Here is an 18,158-nt window from a genome sequence, read left to right as displayed (position 1 = left end):
ATTCTCCACTCTGAGAAATGCGTGTGTATCTGAGTCAGAATTTGGCAGTAAAAACACTAGCAGAGAGATTTTTTTTTTAAATACACGGTTTTAAGACCACTTCACGACACTAAAAATGTCGTAAAAAAGCTCTGCTTGTAATGCTGAATATATGAACATCTTACCTCATACAGTTATTTCCTAATTATTACAGAGCTGAATTCACATCATGTAGAGGTTGGCAAAGAGTACATATTCCAGGCAAGACCCACTTCTTTTTAAGTGTAGTATCCTATTTCAGAAAACTTGGATTCAAAGCAAGGCCGAACACAAAAGTTTCTTCAGAGTGGACTGCATTTTGATCAATATTACATGAATAATTTTCTTTTTAAGCAAGTAGCATCCAAGAGCAATCACATTAAAATAGTAATAGCTAATTCAACTTTTTTTAAAATATCACAAAGACTCTTTCATCCACCTGAAAAAAATGAATTATTTTATCACTAAATAAGTAAAGGCCTCCCTTCTTACATGGATATGTAATTATAACTCCTGACTTCAAGCTCAAACTGTATTTTAAGCAATGCATAAAGCATGCTTGGAGGATTTGTTTTGCTCCATTTCATAGAAAGAATATGTATATTATTTACAAAATCCACTACAATGCCACAGAATTGTCAATTTATGTTGAAAGTTATATTTGAAAAGTAGTCTTATTTTGAGAGGTCAGGAGGAATGTAACCTTCCACACAACCATCTTGCTACCCTGCAATTTCTTTCTTTTGTAGCAATTGAGTCACTCTTTACACAGTGAGCAGTTTTCACGTACCCTGACAGATACACTGAGTTCCTCTTCATGGAGCCCAACTATATCTCCATAGCATGGAGGCAAGCAGCTTTCTCGTTCATTCATGTGTCCAACTGATTGCAATTTCTATCCTTTCTAACTATAATAGGCCCTATCCCATCAGCTCTGCCACAGGCTTTCTGTCTGGCAATGGATCAATCAGAGGAAAGATTCAAAAAGTGATTTGTGTAATCCATGACTGTACTTTAGACAACTAAATTGCAGTCCTGAAACTCCTAGCTTGGATGTCATTGTATCCCAGAGACATTCAGGGTTCAATTTTCAACCAGTTGCTCTTTGGGTGCAGAAGTTCCTTATTGAAAGAACTCAGTAGTTTGGCATCTATTTGCTCAATAAAACCTGAAAACTAAACTTCCCTTTATCTGTCCTTAGGAGCTTAATCCAGTATACTTGCTCTAGGAAAAGCTATTGCACAGCTTTTTGACAGGATTTTCTACAAAGTTTAAACAGTGGCACTGTTTCTATCTGAAGGCGTAGTATCCACCAATATACTCAATAGGGTGCACATGTGCTTTCTCAGGGAGTCATGTTTTCAAAGAAAAATGTGATCCTCTACTCTCTGTAAAACAAAAAGTTAAAGCTGCCTAACCCTCAGGAGATATTTATAAGTTATGAATCCTGAACAGAAGGCAGTGCCTCAAATTAGAGCCAAACTTGATCCTAAGCAGGGCTCGTTTACACAGGTCAAAATTCATACATCAGTTTTTATTTCATCCATTCAGGCACCTCAAGTCCTAACCCTCAACCAAGGAGCAAAAAGGAATTGAGGAAAAACTCTTTTCATAAATATATCTGTTGGCTTGTTGATATTCACACACACGCACGCACACTTCAGCAGTTCAGCATGCTATTTTCCATGGATTTTTTTCAATGATCTTGAAGGATCTTACTTGTAAGCCTTGGTACGCCTCTGCTAGAAAGTACATGATGACGCTAACTTCCCTGCAGAGCAAACTATTGTCACCCATTTGTTAGCAGTGAAAGCCAGGTTAACATGACATCATGCTCATTACCTTCATCCTTACGCTTTTTTTAGACCTAGCCATTAGACTCAGTCATTAAAGAGATAATACAAGTATAATTTGAATTTAAAAGATATTCAGACACTCAGCTATTTACAGTTCTTTGAACTCCAAGCTTTCCTGTCTACACCCTGTATAAAATAGACAGTACCTCTCTTGACTTCTAGAGAACCAGAAAGACAAACACAACAGTGTTACTGCAGCATTCTGACTCCAGACCAACAGCCGCATCACACAAGCTGTACTGATAAAGCAAACCACACAAAACAACTAATTTCTAAAACCTTCTAGCCATTTCTAGAGGGCCTTTTAAGTATAAACTCCTGCATTAAGTAGAATCTGAACTTCAGCTCCCCATCTATTAAATCAGAATGATAGCACTTTGCTGTTTCATGGGGAAGATATGAAGATAAAGACCTGAATACCCCAATCTTCAGAGTGATGGGAGACAGATGAGTTTCTTAGCTAAAACAAGAACACTAACAGTTCCTTTGCCTGGTGGTATTTTGATAGATATAATGAATGCTGTTGTATCTAAGAACTTCAAGGGATACGAATAAGTATTAAAAATCAAGTCTGCATTTTTTGGGAAACGATATTACAGATGCCTAAAACACTTCTTCACAGTTTGAAGAGCTGAGAAGTTACATGTGGACAGTTCTGGCAGAAACAATCCTTTTCTTTACCTGACTTCCTCTTATCTAATGTGTACTCAGAGCACATCTTCCTGTGCAGCTGGAGGCTTTGTTACAGACAGAAGGACACTGCTTAGCGTAGCCAGTGTTTATTGCCTAACTTTTTAATTTTTTTAAAGATGAATTTGGAAAATTTCCCAGATAATACATCTGCCCCTATTACTTGCACCTCAGAGTGTAAGACCAGCCAGGGAGGTAGTGAGGACAACTGCGTTTATTAGCAATGAATAAACTGATCTGTCTTTTTCTGGATTAGCAGTGGGAGATCCCAGACGCGCTAAGAAGTATCTGTCTGCTGACTGACATATACAAGCTGGCACACTTTTGTGTCAAAAATGTACACAGCTGCATGCACTCTAAAGCCGTTCCATCTATAAAGCACAATTGCCAACTGCTTGTCTTCAGAGATGGGTAATAAGAGAGGGTCTCAACAACAAAACAAGTGCAGAGTACAGTTAAAGAATATTTTTCATTCCCTTAAGTGTCTGTCTTTCTAAACTCTCCTGGATTTGCTATAATTTTCCCTCCATCATGTTTTGGAAGAAGGACTGATGATCTACTCAGAAAAACCCAGATTCATATTTCTCAAAAAATGTATTGAGTTGCCAAGTACCTGAATTACACATTTTTAGGTACCAAACAGGTTGATTTAACCTGATTGTCAATCATTACTGGCAGATGTCTGGACAAATTGCCTAGCGTGTTTTAGTTCTAGGTCGTCTCCAGATACTCAGACTAATAGCTGGACAAAAAGAAAGAACACAATCCAAAGCAATAATAAATTATTTTTATCCACACAGCATTATCAGCCATCAGGTGCCAGTATGAAGTGAGCTTTATTTTAACATCTTCTCCCAATCTGTCTGTCCAAGCTCTCTCAAATCACCTCAGCCATCTCAATAAACCTTATTCAAGCCCTCAGTCTCAGCTCACGGAGCATAACTGAACCGCAGACTGAATTGGTGCTTGGGTAGATTAGTGTTGAGCTTGCTTGGTTACAAGCAGACAGGCATGTTAACAACCCCAGTAGTACCACACCCTCTTCCCCAACACTCTCAGAGACTTCTGATGGGAAGTAGGAAATTCAGGGATACTCATAATTTTTTACTTGTCTGGTTAAACTATTTAACTATACTGCAGCTATGGGGCTGACTGGAGCTCCAGTGAGAAAAACTGCAGGTCACAATTCCTTTGGTGTTTAGATCATCACAACTGACAACAGAAGAAACACATCAAAGATTTTTTTACTAAATATACAGTAAAGGGTGCAAACTCTGATGTCAGGAAAACCATTGAGCAATTTGGATGAGGAAAGGAGACCAACAGCTGTTCCTACAGATTCCTGCACAGAGACAGGTTTTGCAAGTCAACATGGTGTCAATATTTAACTAACACATTATCACTTGTTATTTTTATTTGACTATCAGTCAAGAAAGCACCTAACAAGGAAAAAAGTGGAAGTGATCTTCAACTTTTTTTTTTTTAAATCACATTCACTGAGTGATCACAGAGAGGCAAGAAGGTGATTTTTGTTTTAAACAAAAACTGAATTTGCACACACATACTTGCAAGTACCAAGATACCTGTGCTCACATATTCTTGCCAGAATTACCTGTGACGGCCCAGAAGACAAAGGATGTCAGCTGAGTGCTCTTCAAATCTTCGGCATTCTTTTGCATGTCAACAGGGCTGTGCAATATTTTTGCAGCCCTCGTCTGTCTTAACAAACAAGGCTTAGTACCAGGTTAAGTTGCATCACACTATGGTGTGGCCTTTGCACCATCAGCATGCCATCTAATGCTTGCTTTCACTGTTGCCTAGATTCCTTTTGGATTTCCCCTTGCTGCTCTCAGTCTCATGACTTGAGATACGTACACACACCCCCCCACACACCTTTCATACACCCTTTTTTTTTTTTTTAAACCTTCCGCTCTGCCATTTCTTCTTTTAAACACTCATACTTCATGTACACCAATGCAATATTTCACTTACAGACCTCTACAACATCTCAAACATGCAACCAACCATTTTCCCAAAAAACATACTGTTTATATCTTTGCTTTATCCCAGAAGTGAAGACATCAGCAAATGACGAGAATCACAGAACACAGGATAATCAGTCTGCTTCGATCTGAAAAACTCCCAGTTCCGAAATAAATAACTAATCAAAAAAGAGAGGAGATAATACCCAAAGGCCCAGAAACAGCAGACTTCTGTCAGATTGGCAGGCTTTTTTCTTTCCTTAACAAAAAAAACAGGACCACAACACAAATGTTCTGAACACAGAAGAGAGCGCTTTTTGAGTGCTTATGCAACCTCGGAAATCCTCAAAAAGATACCAAAGAAAACATGCCTTAATATTCACAGCAAATTAATCGAAAAGTTTTTATCCCAGAAGAATAAGTAAAATCCATCTTATATTTACCACTGGGAAATGAGTCATATATGCAGCAACATTCACCATCATGTACATCTCTACGTCCAAAGGCAAGGGAATACAAATCTCACGTGTCCAATAACATTTTCCACAGGCTTTTTATGTGGAATAATCGAAATAGCCCATACATAACTAACAATCACATTATGCTCGTAAATTAAAAACTACGGATTGTACCATGAAAATTATATAGAAGATGATAATAAATGGTAAAACAAATGCAGAGTACAATTGGTACATTTGGTAAGTCATTTAAACTCATTTACCTGTAAAGTAAGTATTGGTGGGGAGAGTGGAACTAGCAAATCTGTAATATCCATTTCCTGGGAAACGGATCCCTTTCATTACTTCTGTACTCAATGTACCTAAAGATGAATCCATCCTTTCCACCTGGTAGATGGGAGAAGGCCCATTAAGTTCTTCAGGTTCATTCCAATTTATCTTTACCGTTGTGCTGTTTATGCCTTCAACACGAGGGGCACTAAGTTTTCTTGGAGCTGTGCATAAAAAAAAAATTATCTAGGTATCATTGTCCATAATACTTGGGAAATTATTTATTGCATGTAACATAATTTCTGCAAAACATCCTGCTTCAGTTTCTGATCATCTTAAAAATAAACACAGATATCCACAGAAGTTTAATTAGAAAAAAACCAAACCAAAACAAAAACATTCTTAATCTTTATAAGAACTTACTTTCAGTTCCACAAGAAATATCTTATTTGTTTATTCAGGCTTTGGATAAATGTGTCTGGTAGTAGATCCAAAATATTTTTTTTTTCTTAATCTTTAAGAATGTGAATCAACATCTTCATTAAAAGTATATTTGTATTCCTTCCTTGATCAGCCTCTCATGCCATACCCACTGTAAGCATGTATCTGTATGACTTTCAGCATTGGATTTGAGTGAAAGACCAAAGGAGAATCTGAACAGTTAATTAACTCTTGTTACATCTCAGCAGTATGGTACATGACAACGTGAGTCTTTCATCACTGAACTTATCCTTGTCAACAGGAGCAGAACAGCTATCCATCCACAATACTGAAGGCCCATCAGGTTGTTTTCCTCATGGCGTGCACACAAGACATTAGCATATGTTCAGATAATTATTCAGTCCAAGAAAATGATCCTCTCTAACTTTTCTCCACCAACACTGGTGCACAGTAAGACTCCATACAAGATTGTTTCCACGAAGGTATCAGCATAAGATAGTTTTATGTTATTACAATGCTCCTCCTATCATTAAAACCAATACTCTGATATTCTTTTAAACATTCTGATAGCATTGGTCACTCGGTAGCTGAGTTATGAACAAAAATTATTATTTTTTTTTTTAAATACTGTACAGTAAGCCACTGGAGGGCAGCATGACCTGTTTGGATAATGGCATGATGGCCATACAGGTGGGAAAGAAATGGACCATCACTGAAACAATAAAAGACGTCATCTGGAGAAGTACAAGAACACTCTACCTCCTATAGAATCTATATCCATCTTATCATGCCTTTTTTTCTTCACCTTCTTTCCCTGATAAAGAAAAGGATTTAACAACAGAAACTTCATTTGTACCCAGGAAGTGAAATACAATGACAACTTGTAAAAATTACTTGTTCCCATAATGACATAGTAAAGAGCAATAAAAGCCTTTCAAGAACAATAAAACCCGAATTAAAATATGGGCCTTCAAAATCTGACATATTACTTCACAGCACAGCATTGTACATAGCGTGAGTTCTTTAGAGAAGGAGAGATTGCTTCATTTAGAATGAATTAATAACATCCTTTTAAACATTCGCGCATTTCCAAGATCATTAACATATTTTTCATTTTTCCTATTTGCCTGTAGCATGTTGCTACTTTTTTTCCTTCCTTTCTTTTTCTTTGCCCCCCCTTTAACTTGATAAATATTCTTCTTGGAGAAAGCAGGGAGTGGGGGAACTGGGAAACTGCCAATGGCACTATGTGCTGTAAATTCCTGCTTAGGCATCATTTATGACTTCACAATCTAATTAGTATCTCATGCTATGGCAGAAATTTACAATGTCAAAATTGAAGTAATGCAGCGTGAGGTCATAAGCTTTCCTGCATAAGTAGGGCACAGCACTAATGAATTGTGGTATTAATGCACAAGTTTAAATAGAAAACATGGCTTAACAATCAAAACTTCACCTTTGAGGGAACTAGTGTACGTCAGCATTTTAAATGTGAACATAAGAGGTTGAGCCCTCCAGTTCAGCTTACTGATGGTAAAACAGAAATGCTAAAATTCATTATTTCTAAAACGCATACAGCTAACTAACACTCATGACAATAACTATATCTTCCTTTAAAGTCTAGTATTAATAAACGGCAGTTACTTGGACCATAATTATGGCATCTCTGATACCCAAACCTGAAGCTTTTATGGGGCTTATGCAATTAACTACTTAAATGCATCGTAACACTTGCTTCTCTGACAGGGAAGTATTGATTTTTTAATCATTTTCAAGTCTCCTCTAGCACAAATAAATGTACTACAGTTACAGTTAATGCACTGTGTACATGCATTAAACACTGGCATGACACAATTTATTATTTTGTGATATATGGAACAGAAGCCTACCCTTTCAGAAAGTAACATCCTTGCTATAACATTAGTATTTAAACTACAGTCTCATTGATGCTTGAGAATTCTTGTGCATCAAGACAGTGGAAGACTGTACATAACAGGTTACATAAGTAGAAAAAAACCCACCAAACAGAAAACCAAACTCGGCACGGGAACAGACAGGATTGAAAATAAATCTGTAGCACTAGCCCAGCAGGGTACTAAATGCTGAAATTAAAAATATTCAGGACTAAAAGATACAGTATATATTTTCCTAAAGGTGTCACTGTGGTACCTGTAGCTACTTTCTGAAAGATGAATCGACTGTAATTTTACCTATGTAATTTTTTTTAGTCACGTTCTGTTAAGACATATCTGTCAAAATAATGAGCGTACTACATTTTAGTGGATTCAAAGTCACATTTTGTGTATTTTAATTATGTAGTTTTAATGCCTTGCTATATAATACATATTTAAAATATTATAAAGCTAAAACAGTATTTAAAAACCCATGATTGCTGCATGCCATTGTGTAGCAGAGGGCACAAAAAAGACCAATAAAGACAGATGGTCCATACAGCTTATGTTGAAGTCATATATCTAAATATAGACGTTGCTACACAGGTCATTACAAATAAGCCTTTCCCATGTGTTTATGCACACACATGTACACAAAAATGAAGTTGGTAAGTAAAGAGCAGTTAATTTTGTTTTGTTTGAAATAATATCATTTTAGTTTTAGACTCGAAGACAGATGCCAGCATTTCGCTCTGAACAGATGGTAATTCCATCTAATAGTGCATCTCTGTATTAGTAAGGTCTGTTGTGTATACAAACAGTAATAAACACTAGGTAAGGATCAAAATAAATTTTAATTGTTGACATTAAATTCTGGCAGCCACTGTTCTAAGGATACAATACTCCTTTCTCAAGTCTGTCAGGTTTACTAATACAACTGCTAAAGCTTTTCCATACCTTGCCAGAATCTTGTCCCAGGAATAACATATTTACACTGCGGCTAAATTTAACAGGCTTACATATGTTTGAATAACTACTGTTCAGCATACTGCAGGTAGATATTTGTGTACCCTTCCACAGAAGCCTTCAATTAGCCACTCTGAATAGTTCAGGAAGGTAACAGTAACAAAAAGTATACGGTTTTTAATTGTTGCTCAGTTGAATTCAAAATGCATACATACAAATTAAAACAGAAATGTTTGGCAAATTTGAGGACAAAAAACTTAAAGAAAATATTTTTTTTTTCATCTTGGAGTTTACCTTGCAGGTAAAATAACATGCCTCACTATTGGTCATTCATTTAATTTTTGCTACAAGTTATTAGTCCAGAGGACCCTGAGACTGCCATAGCATTTCTGGTATGATCTGTTATTTCTCTGCGCTTCACAATAGTATCAGTCATTTCAACAGTAAATGAGTGAAGAAATAATACTTACGTCTTCTGTCAATATTTTGATTTTTTAGAAGATTCTTTAGAGTCCATTTTGGACTCTTCCACAAAAAAGAATAAAAACCACTCATAACGGACATCAAAAGAAAATTTAAGAACACGGATATGTTACAATCATATTTCTTTAAAAATAGATGTAATACACAGTATTTTTTAAAAATCATGAAAAATATATTGCTTCCACCATATGGGACAACCAACGACTCACCAACCGATTTAAGATGCAGCATATTGAGCTGACCATATGTTACAGTGCTGTTGAATGGCTGAGTGATTCATGCCCGTCACATTCTAGTATATCAATTAAAGCTCCTTGAAGTCTGCATGATTTGTGTCTCTGTTATTAAACCCTGCTAATTCATCCCACTTACACATCTGTTATAAATCTCTAGGAGTGCTGCATGATTCATGGCAATCTGTGAGCATGGTACAGCAAATTCTTCTCCTTGTAATTAACAGTAAATTGTTTTACTGCCATGCAATGAATTTTTCAGTTATATTGCAAATGAACTCCTAAATGCACGGTTCTTTCCGAAGAACTGACTTATATTATTAGGCAATTAAAAAGTATTGCTTTGAACCAAAAGCTTTTAATCAAGAGGAATGCAACTTAAACATAGCTTAAAAACCTTGCAAATTTGACACAGAGGGAAAAGAACAAACTGAGCTATTTTCTGAAGTATAATATGTGGTTGGTAGGGGAGAAGAAACAAATAACTTTTGAGTGCCTACTGATTTCCTGAAACTCAAAGAGCAGTTTAACTACAGCTTGAACACTTGGCAAGACAAGTTTGAGCAGACACTATTTATCTCAGAAGTTACCTAAGTCATCTGTCATTACGAAATTTCTCAGATTACTTTACACTTTTCTAATTGTAAAACAGTGTCTTTATTCTTGAAATAAATAATTGGATAATTAGCCAAGCTGAATCATCAGAGGATTCCAATGCTGCTCAAGTGTTCTTGTCAAAAGGTGAAGCAAATTCATTTCAGCTTTGCCTCTGCAGCTTTCTGAAGAGGCTTTGATTTTTTTCCTGCTACATTCTTGGCAGCAGCCTCAAATTCATGAGTCCATACATCAAGTCAGTAGTTTAACAACAAATGAAATTAAATTCAAAGAAGGGAAACTAATTGAAGGACAGCAACAAAAGTGTTTGGTAATGTGCTTTTTAATATGGCATGCCACATTTGCATGATAATTTTTCCTTTTTAGCATGGAGCAGAAAGTGACTAGCTTAATGAGGGATTATTCAAGACAGGAATGAACAAAATGCATTCATAACTAAGAACAAAGATTGTATTATGAAACGGAAACAGGCAACTGCCGAGAAGTAACTGGATGATTGGTTTATGCATTATGAATAAAAAGGTAGAAAAATATTTATATTAGTATTCACTAATGACTATATATACAAGATTGTTGTAATTAAAATTATAAATTAACATATTAAGAGTGCTTGTTTAATCACTTTGGGTCCTATTCACAACGAAGAGACTTATGTACATGCATGCAAAACAATCCGTGTTTTCAGGCCAGCAGCAAATGGCCCTTTTATTTCTCTTCTGTAACAAAGGAAAATATACATTACTTATTACCTGTTTAATGGGTATTTGTGATTTTAAAATTGAGGCATAGCATTTTGTAGAAAAGCAGTCTATGACAGGCATAAACAAATGCCGTATTGCCATGACAAATGGGTTGAGGCTTTTGAAAAGGGCTTGCACCAGACTTTATTCATGAATGGAAAAAATGGACAAATTACTCAGATTAAAAGGGTAATCAAAAAGAAAACGACATCAAGGAGTGTAAGACAGCCCAGAAAGCCCATCAGCATCATTACCCCAGCAAACCCAGAGGCAACTCCAAAGCCACCAATACAACTGCTTGAGAAGTCTGCCAAGAAGCCAGATGCAGCTGGTGCTGGAAGAATATCTTCTACAAATTAGCTTCTGAACCCTGTAATTGCCATCAAAAGCAAAGAATCAGGAATACAATGTGCTGGGGTAAATGGCAGCAATCACAAAGCCATACTTTGGTGTGTCTTAAAAAATGTTTTTTAAATGAAGTTTAAAAAAAAAATTAAGAAGGGCAGAGGAAAGATGAACTTAATTACAAGAAATAAGCTCAGTCACACAGTAGTTAATGAAACATAGCTGTATAGATTGTTTAAGGCACCCTTTGACTATCTGATTTGAGAGGGATAGCATAAGCAATTGTACTAGTCCAAGCACTCACATGGCTAAGTCCATCCTGTTGAAATGTCAGAAATTGCTGGGAATAAAAAGGTGTTTCTCTGCCTGACTGAAAAATTTGGAAAACATGCATGTTTTGTCTTGGTAGATGCCGAAAAGAATAATGCAAGTAATGCATAATTTTATGCAAATACATTGCCAAAAAAACCCCCCACTTTTAAGGGACCTGGTCTTTCACTGGTACCAACTAGATAGTTCTATAGTTTCCAAGGTACCAGCTCAGAATCCTACATGAGATAAAACCAGAGAGCAAAAAGTGCTTTTGGAAATAAAAAAATAGCCTAAGACCCGGTAACAACAACAGGCTGAATGCCATTCTCAAAAATAAACAGGAATTTGAACTCAGCAGAATCTGGAGAAAAGAATGAAGTAAAATGTGGTTGTAGGTGTTGAGATGAAAAATGTATATTTTTTTGTAAATTTTTGTAAATTAAAAAATGTATAATTTTAATGGTATAATAATAAAATGTCCAATATTGCTTTCAGTTACATACACGCAGTTCCACTTGATGATCTTGGCATAGCAAAGACAAAAACAAAGCTCAAATTGGATTCCAAATTTTCAAACACAGTATTAAAAATGAACTTTTTCCTCATCTAACAGCCAAGGTTTTCAATAGCATGTGCACAATATTGCGGTGCATAAAGAGTATTTAAAATACCACAAGGATTGTGGAATGCACATCCTCTTAATGTTTAAAAGACTGATTGAAAAAGTATGAAACACTTTAATTATTTGAGTCTTTAAAAGCCAACTATTTGTGTATTTGTATCTGAACGTACCAAATTGAGGTTCTCTTTCTGTCCAGTCACCTTCTCTCTGAGTAACAGCTCTCTTCTTCTGTTACCTTGACATGCTTGCTTTGATCTTTCATCCCAATACTGCATTACCACGTAACACTGATCTTCCAACACTTTTTACCATTTTCAGACCTGGTCACGCATCAGGCATACCTGTGCAAGTTCTTTTATTTATCACACTTCTTCCTGATTTCATATGCATTTGTGACAGCTTCCACTCAGCTTTTTTTATAAAATAACTTGATTCTCAATAATTCTATTTTGTTTGCTTCCTCATTCACTCTCCTCACATTCTTCTGGTTTAATTGTCTTCTTCTATTACCATTTACAAATATTGCGGGTGTATATATTGGTGAGGAGGAGATTTTTTGCCAGTCTGACAGACGAAAGCACATATGGCTGATTTTAGTTTTCTTTCACTCTCCTCCTGCAAAGCAACTCTTGAGATATCCCTGGTATGGATGCCTATACTGAACCAGGTTAGAAGGGATCTACTTGTTATGCTTGCTCCTGGATTATTTTAAACAATTTTAAGTTATACTACAAAAGACTTCTCATTGAAAGATCAGCAGACTGTTTCTGATGTTTCTGCTCCCTTATATCTTACCCTTAAATTCTGCCCCTGACTGCAGAAGTCTCTTTCTTTGTCTTTTAAATCCTGTCTCAAAACCTCTTACTTTTCTTCCTCAGCATTTTTGTTTCTAATGATTTCACACCCTTGTTTCTGCCCTTGTTTTTATTTGCTGTGTTACGCTGTATAAAAAAAAAAAAAAACATGTTGCCAGAGAAAGAGAAGGATGATAGATTTTGAAGAGCATTTTTTTTTATAGCTAGTCTTCAAATTAACCTAATGGATATGAACAAAACTTAAAAATTACTTGAGACTTCTAGTGGCAAATTTTAGAAGGCATTGGCAATTCCAAATGCAAGCCCCTTGCTAATATACATCAGTTGGACACGCTAAAATCACAGTCGTCAAGGTACCCATTGATTTAAATGCTCCATGTGATAAATCAGTATACTCCACACATGGAAGGAGTAGAGATGGTTTTCCATTATCCTCCTCAGGATCAGAGGAGAAGAATTAGTCTAATTTAGTATAACCTCTAGCCCAACTTGGAACACAATTCAAAGCTCCTGGATTGTGTTACAATGCAAGGGGACCATCATGCTGGAGCACATTTCAGTCAAGACTTCCTCCAAAAAGCTCCCTTTGCCAGGGCATGGAGGGGGACTGGCGTCCAGCCAGGGAGGCTGTCTCTGTGCCAGGGAGACATTCCTTCATGAAACAGAACTCCTCAACAGTCCTAGAAAGGCAATTTTACTTTCATTTTGCATCATTCAATGACACAAAAGGATATTAATGGACTAAGACTTGATCATCTGTTTTTACAAATGACGGGGACTGGTTTCTCCTAACTTTGTTCCAAGTTTAAACTCGCTTTGATCTAAAAGTCATCACATAAGTGGTGGGGTTTTTTAAATTTTCTTTGGAAACACAGTTTTACAGAACTTCATAAAATGGAGCTTGCACACACAAAAAAAAACCCTGGATGTAGATTATTAAACAATTTTCTCCAGAAGTGAAAAATGTGAATGGTGGAAGATAAAATTGCATGTAAAATTTAAGTGTTTTACTCTTTAGTTTGCCAAAAATTAAGACATTGCATTAACATGCTTTAAAAACATAAAAGGAACCCAATACAGGACTGATTCTTTGCTTTCAAGGCTTACAACAGTAAGCAGGAAAAGGCTACACTGCAAAACAGCTAATAAATGGCGACATGTCTGTTATTCTATTTTGTATTCTCCTGTCTTCTCTAATGTGATAGGTCTCTAAGTATTAACACAGCCAGAGAGGAGATGGTCATAAACAAGCTGTCAAGCATAACTAAGCTATTGTTTCTGAATCTTTTAATAAATGTATAAAGGCAAAGTTGGATCATTTGTAGTAATAAGGTGTGCCGTTTAGGCCATATTTGTTTCCATGGTTATCAGCAGAGACTGGAACACTGTTCCTTGCATGGCTGCGTGGTATGGGATAAAGTCATACTCATACAAGTAGGAGGCTCCGTAGATGGCCACCTTGAAACTTTATGAGGTAGCAGTATGAGGAAACAAAATAAATTTTGAAATCCGCAATTCAATAAGAGAGAAGAGTGACAGAACAATCTTTGCCCACCGAAACACAAAGACGATATGCTGAATCAAGGAACAAATCATCTATCTTCCACTTGAGAAAAAATGGAAAGGCAATTAAATAAATAGACAGATGAAGAACAGAGGGCAGACTAGAGATAATATCCCAATAGCTTAAATTCCACTTCAGTTCATGTATATAAAGCTTCCCATTTACTGGCTCTGGGCAACTCCTGATTCCCTGTCTGGCAGCTCCTGTATCTCTTCATTGATTACGCAGAGGAGCTTTGATGGAATTCATGCAACTCAAATACAGCCCAGGGAGCCTAGGAAAACATTCTGCACAGCAGAAATTTTCAGATTTTTTTCCTACGGGAGACCAAATTACATAAGAGAGGTAATTTCAAAGATCATCATCATAACATCCATATGACAACACCACTAATTGCTTAACTAAAAATGCTAATATTGTGAAAGTAATTAATGTGTTTTAAATGCCTATACAAAAGGAAACCACAATGTTAAGCAGTCACCTCTCTGCAGGTGACCACCAGTATGTCACATAGCATGGATTTTGAGCTTATATTTATAGTATTAAAGAGCTGTACTGACTACCTTGTTCCATGAATAGAGAGACTTGTGAAGCTGATTTTCCTAACGATTTCTCTCTTAAAACCCTCTTGATGTCTAAGAAGTGAGTTCATGCCAATCTTTTCTTCAAAGTAAATACAGGCTTTCTCCATCTCTGTTCTGTACTGACGCTTATTTTCCCCTGAATTTGTAGAAAGTTAGTACCTTTGAAATCCATTACACATGTGGCTGAAATTAACTCAAAGACTGAAAATTTATTAAGGTGCACAGGCACATATATGCAGTTTCTTAAACATTGTTTCCATAGGAAAGTGTGAGTATACATATCTAGAAAGCAAAATCTCATAAATCTCAGGGGCTAAATTAACAAACATTTTCAAAAGAGCAGACCCAAAGCATGTATGCTGCTTCTGATTTAGACACGCAAATACACTATGTACATATGTTAGAGTTTAATACAAAAACCATGCAACTCCTCCTTAACGGGTTAAGCAAGGCAATGGCACAGCATGTGTATTTTACATGCCCTGTCATACAAACATCACACACACACTAAAAAACCCCAACAACAAACTAACAACTTCTTAGCATCATAAATGAATGAATGAGTTCAGCCACATCTATGTATATTTACCGTTTAAATAAACAGGAACAAAACCATACATATCCATAACTTGTAATTGAGCGAGCAGTACACAAATCCTATTGCCATAATAGTGTACCTTAAACCTTCATTGAAAACACTTTGGTTTTAATCTGTCAAGATAAAAAAATAATGATTAAGCAAGTCACTTTGTATTAATACAACACCTACCCCTGTCACTATGCATCAAACTACGATCATCTTAATGTTATTCATTAGTAAACTCTGTGTCAGCCTTGCACTTTGGTATAGATTGTTTCCTTACCAGCTGCCAAGGTTTGCCCCATGCCTGGCTCACTGGTTACACAACCAATTTGATTGCAGAGAGTAACAGTAAAGTTGTACGTCCCGTAAGGTTTTAATCCCGTCGCTACATAGGATAGCTCATGAGCCTCGGCTATATGCAAAACCTGCAAAGCAAACAGATTGGAAGACGACAGTTGGTTAATAATATTTTCATTCCTATTAATTGATGACATGTTCACTAATAAGAAGCTTGTCTCTGAATTTGCAGACTCCTTCATTTAGATGTGGAAAAGCCTGCAAAGACCAACTGAGGGAGAGGATTATTTTGGAGAATCTGAACAAGCTAGGATTTAGGTGATAATACTTCCCATCACACTGTTTTATGAGGTAATAAGCCAGTTCCTGAGTGGATAAATGAGGAAACAAAGTTATTGCCTCATAAAACTGTGTGGTGGTGCAGCTATCACTACAAACAGTGCAGCTACAATCCAGATGACGAAGATGACACTATTAAGTGGTGAAATCTGACCACCATTGAATGAGAGACATGATTAGCAGGCATTAGGAGGGAGGGGAATAACTAATACCTACAGGCATTTGAATCTGCATTACTTTAACATTTCTTTAAGCTATCAGAGAGAGTGGAACTGAATAAACTGTTGTATTTTAGATAACTTCTTTATCAGATGGTTTTTTAGATGAAAAATCTTGCAAGTAATTTACATTTATGTATTGTTACAACAGCCCCAGGAGCAATAGTATCCCCACTTCATAGACAAATAAACTGAGGCCCATCTGTGGTACCACTGAAAGACAAAATCAGCTCTCAAATGAGAAATACAATATCAGAGCACCAGATCCACTCCCACATTCTGATTACCTATCGTGTTTCTTTGCTCATTCCTAAGCTTTTAGCTTACTACTACTACTGCCATGGTATTTGTTTGCCAAATCCAGTCACTCAGAAATTATAACAGTATTTTAAAATCACATATTTAGACTTTATAAAGTTGGTTTTCTGCTATTTTAGGTTTCCCCACTTCAAAGATTTGTCCATTATCCAGGAAGCCAGACACGTACCTTCTTAATGAAAATGTAGATTCCTACAAAACAACATGGCTTTAAGTATAACAGCAAATATAGCAATAATACAGAATCAGAACATGCAAAGATCAAGGTAATTTAGATGTTGTTGCTCAATCTCATCCCTCCTAATTTTGAATCTCACTCACTACTGAAAACAAGTCAGCTCAGGAATACAACCTAAAACCTAAAAGTAGTGTATAATATTACAGAGCACTCAAGATTAACTGATAGGTGAAAAACTTATATCAGAGGATATACAGCAAATCAGGGAAACAATTCATCACAACGTCAAGGAGGACATCAGACTTTATCAATTTTACTATTACCAGTTAGGAAAAACTTAATGTAACTAACAATAATACCTGGGAAAATGGTGGCAAGAACCTTTGTTCAGTCATCAAACTGATGCTGTATCCCATCACTTCTCCTCTTGCTAAATTATCTTCAGGTTTTTCCCATGACACGTTGAGGGAATAAGGTGAAAGAGGGAATACTGATGGAGATGGCATGAACACTGGGGCTGAAATAAAATCAATATGATAACGTTCATAAAATAAGTGAGCAATGTGTGTAATGCAAGCTGTCTCGTATTTGTAAAACACCATTTCAGACAGTCTTGTCTTTTTCTTTTTTAACCTTATTTTCAAGTCTAACTGGAATTTTCATATTATTTTGACAGTACATAAAAAGTACCTCACCCATCATTCTCCTGTTTTCTACTCTGGCCATGAATGCAGAATAAAACTCTGCCTATGTCTTCAAAGAAATACTAATCGACACTAAAGTCCTAACCCCCGTAGCTGGTAGGAAAGTACATACAAATGAAAAAGTCTTGAAGAAGAACTTCATGCAACCTGGGAAAAAACTGATAAAAGCAAAAAGTGTTCAATACTTCAGCACCTTAAAAGCAATCTTGTTTGCTAGGCCAGTTTGAAATTAACATGTCTCTCACTTCTTACAAAACAGTTCCCCTGTCTTCCATAGTAAATCTGTAAAAGGATTGTTTGCACTGCAGTTAAATCCCCACCTGATTACTCTGTAATAATAGGATACCAACTCATAGCACTTCTGCTGCGTACAAACCACCACACTAATGGACCTCTTCCCAAATACAATTTAACACTTTTATAACATATAGTATTTAAGAACAGATAAGCACAAAGACTCATTTTGAAAGGGGAATTAGTTTAACCTGCTGTTTTGCAGGAGCAAATGACTGAGGACATGATTTTCAAGCTAACAGCAAACAAAAGCATCAGTGATATAACGGAGATGTTTAATTGCAAAACATAGGCTCAATCAGCCTAAAAACCTTAGATTTCTAATGAAAGCACTGAAATCA

General features: G+C 36.3%; 1 protein-coding gene across 1 annotated transcript in view; it reads right to left on the bottom strand.

The window, feature by feature from the left end:
* The window catches only part of USH2A (usherin), a 396,109-nt gene that overhangs the window by 282,934 nt on the left and 95,017 nt on the right, over nt 1–18,158 (bottom strand). The window contains 3 exon segments of the mRNA XM_050894852.1: nt 5,268–5,498; nt 15,750–15,894; nt 17,179–17,336. Of these exon segments, the coding sequence (XP_050750809.1) occupies nt 5,268–5,498; nt 15,750–15,894; nt 17,179–17,336 (534 nt within the window).

The sequence above is a fragment of the Gymnogyps californianus genome, chromosome 3 (assembly GCF_018139145.2).
Source record: "Gymnogyps californianus isolate 813 chromosome 3, ASM1813914v2, whole genome shotgun sequence".
NCBI classification, from domain to species: Eukaryota; Metazoa; Chordata; class Aves; order Accipitriformes; family Cathartidae; genus Gymnogyps; species Gymnogyps californianus.
The sequence above is the reverse complement of the archived record's forward strand: the minus strand, read 5'-3'. Positions and strand labels throughout refer to the sequence as shown.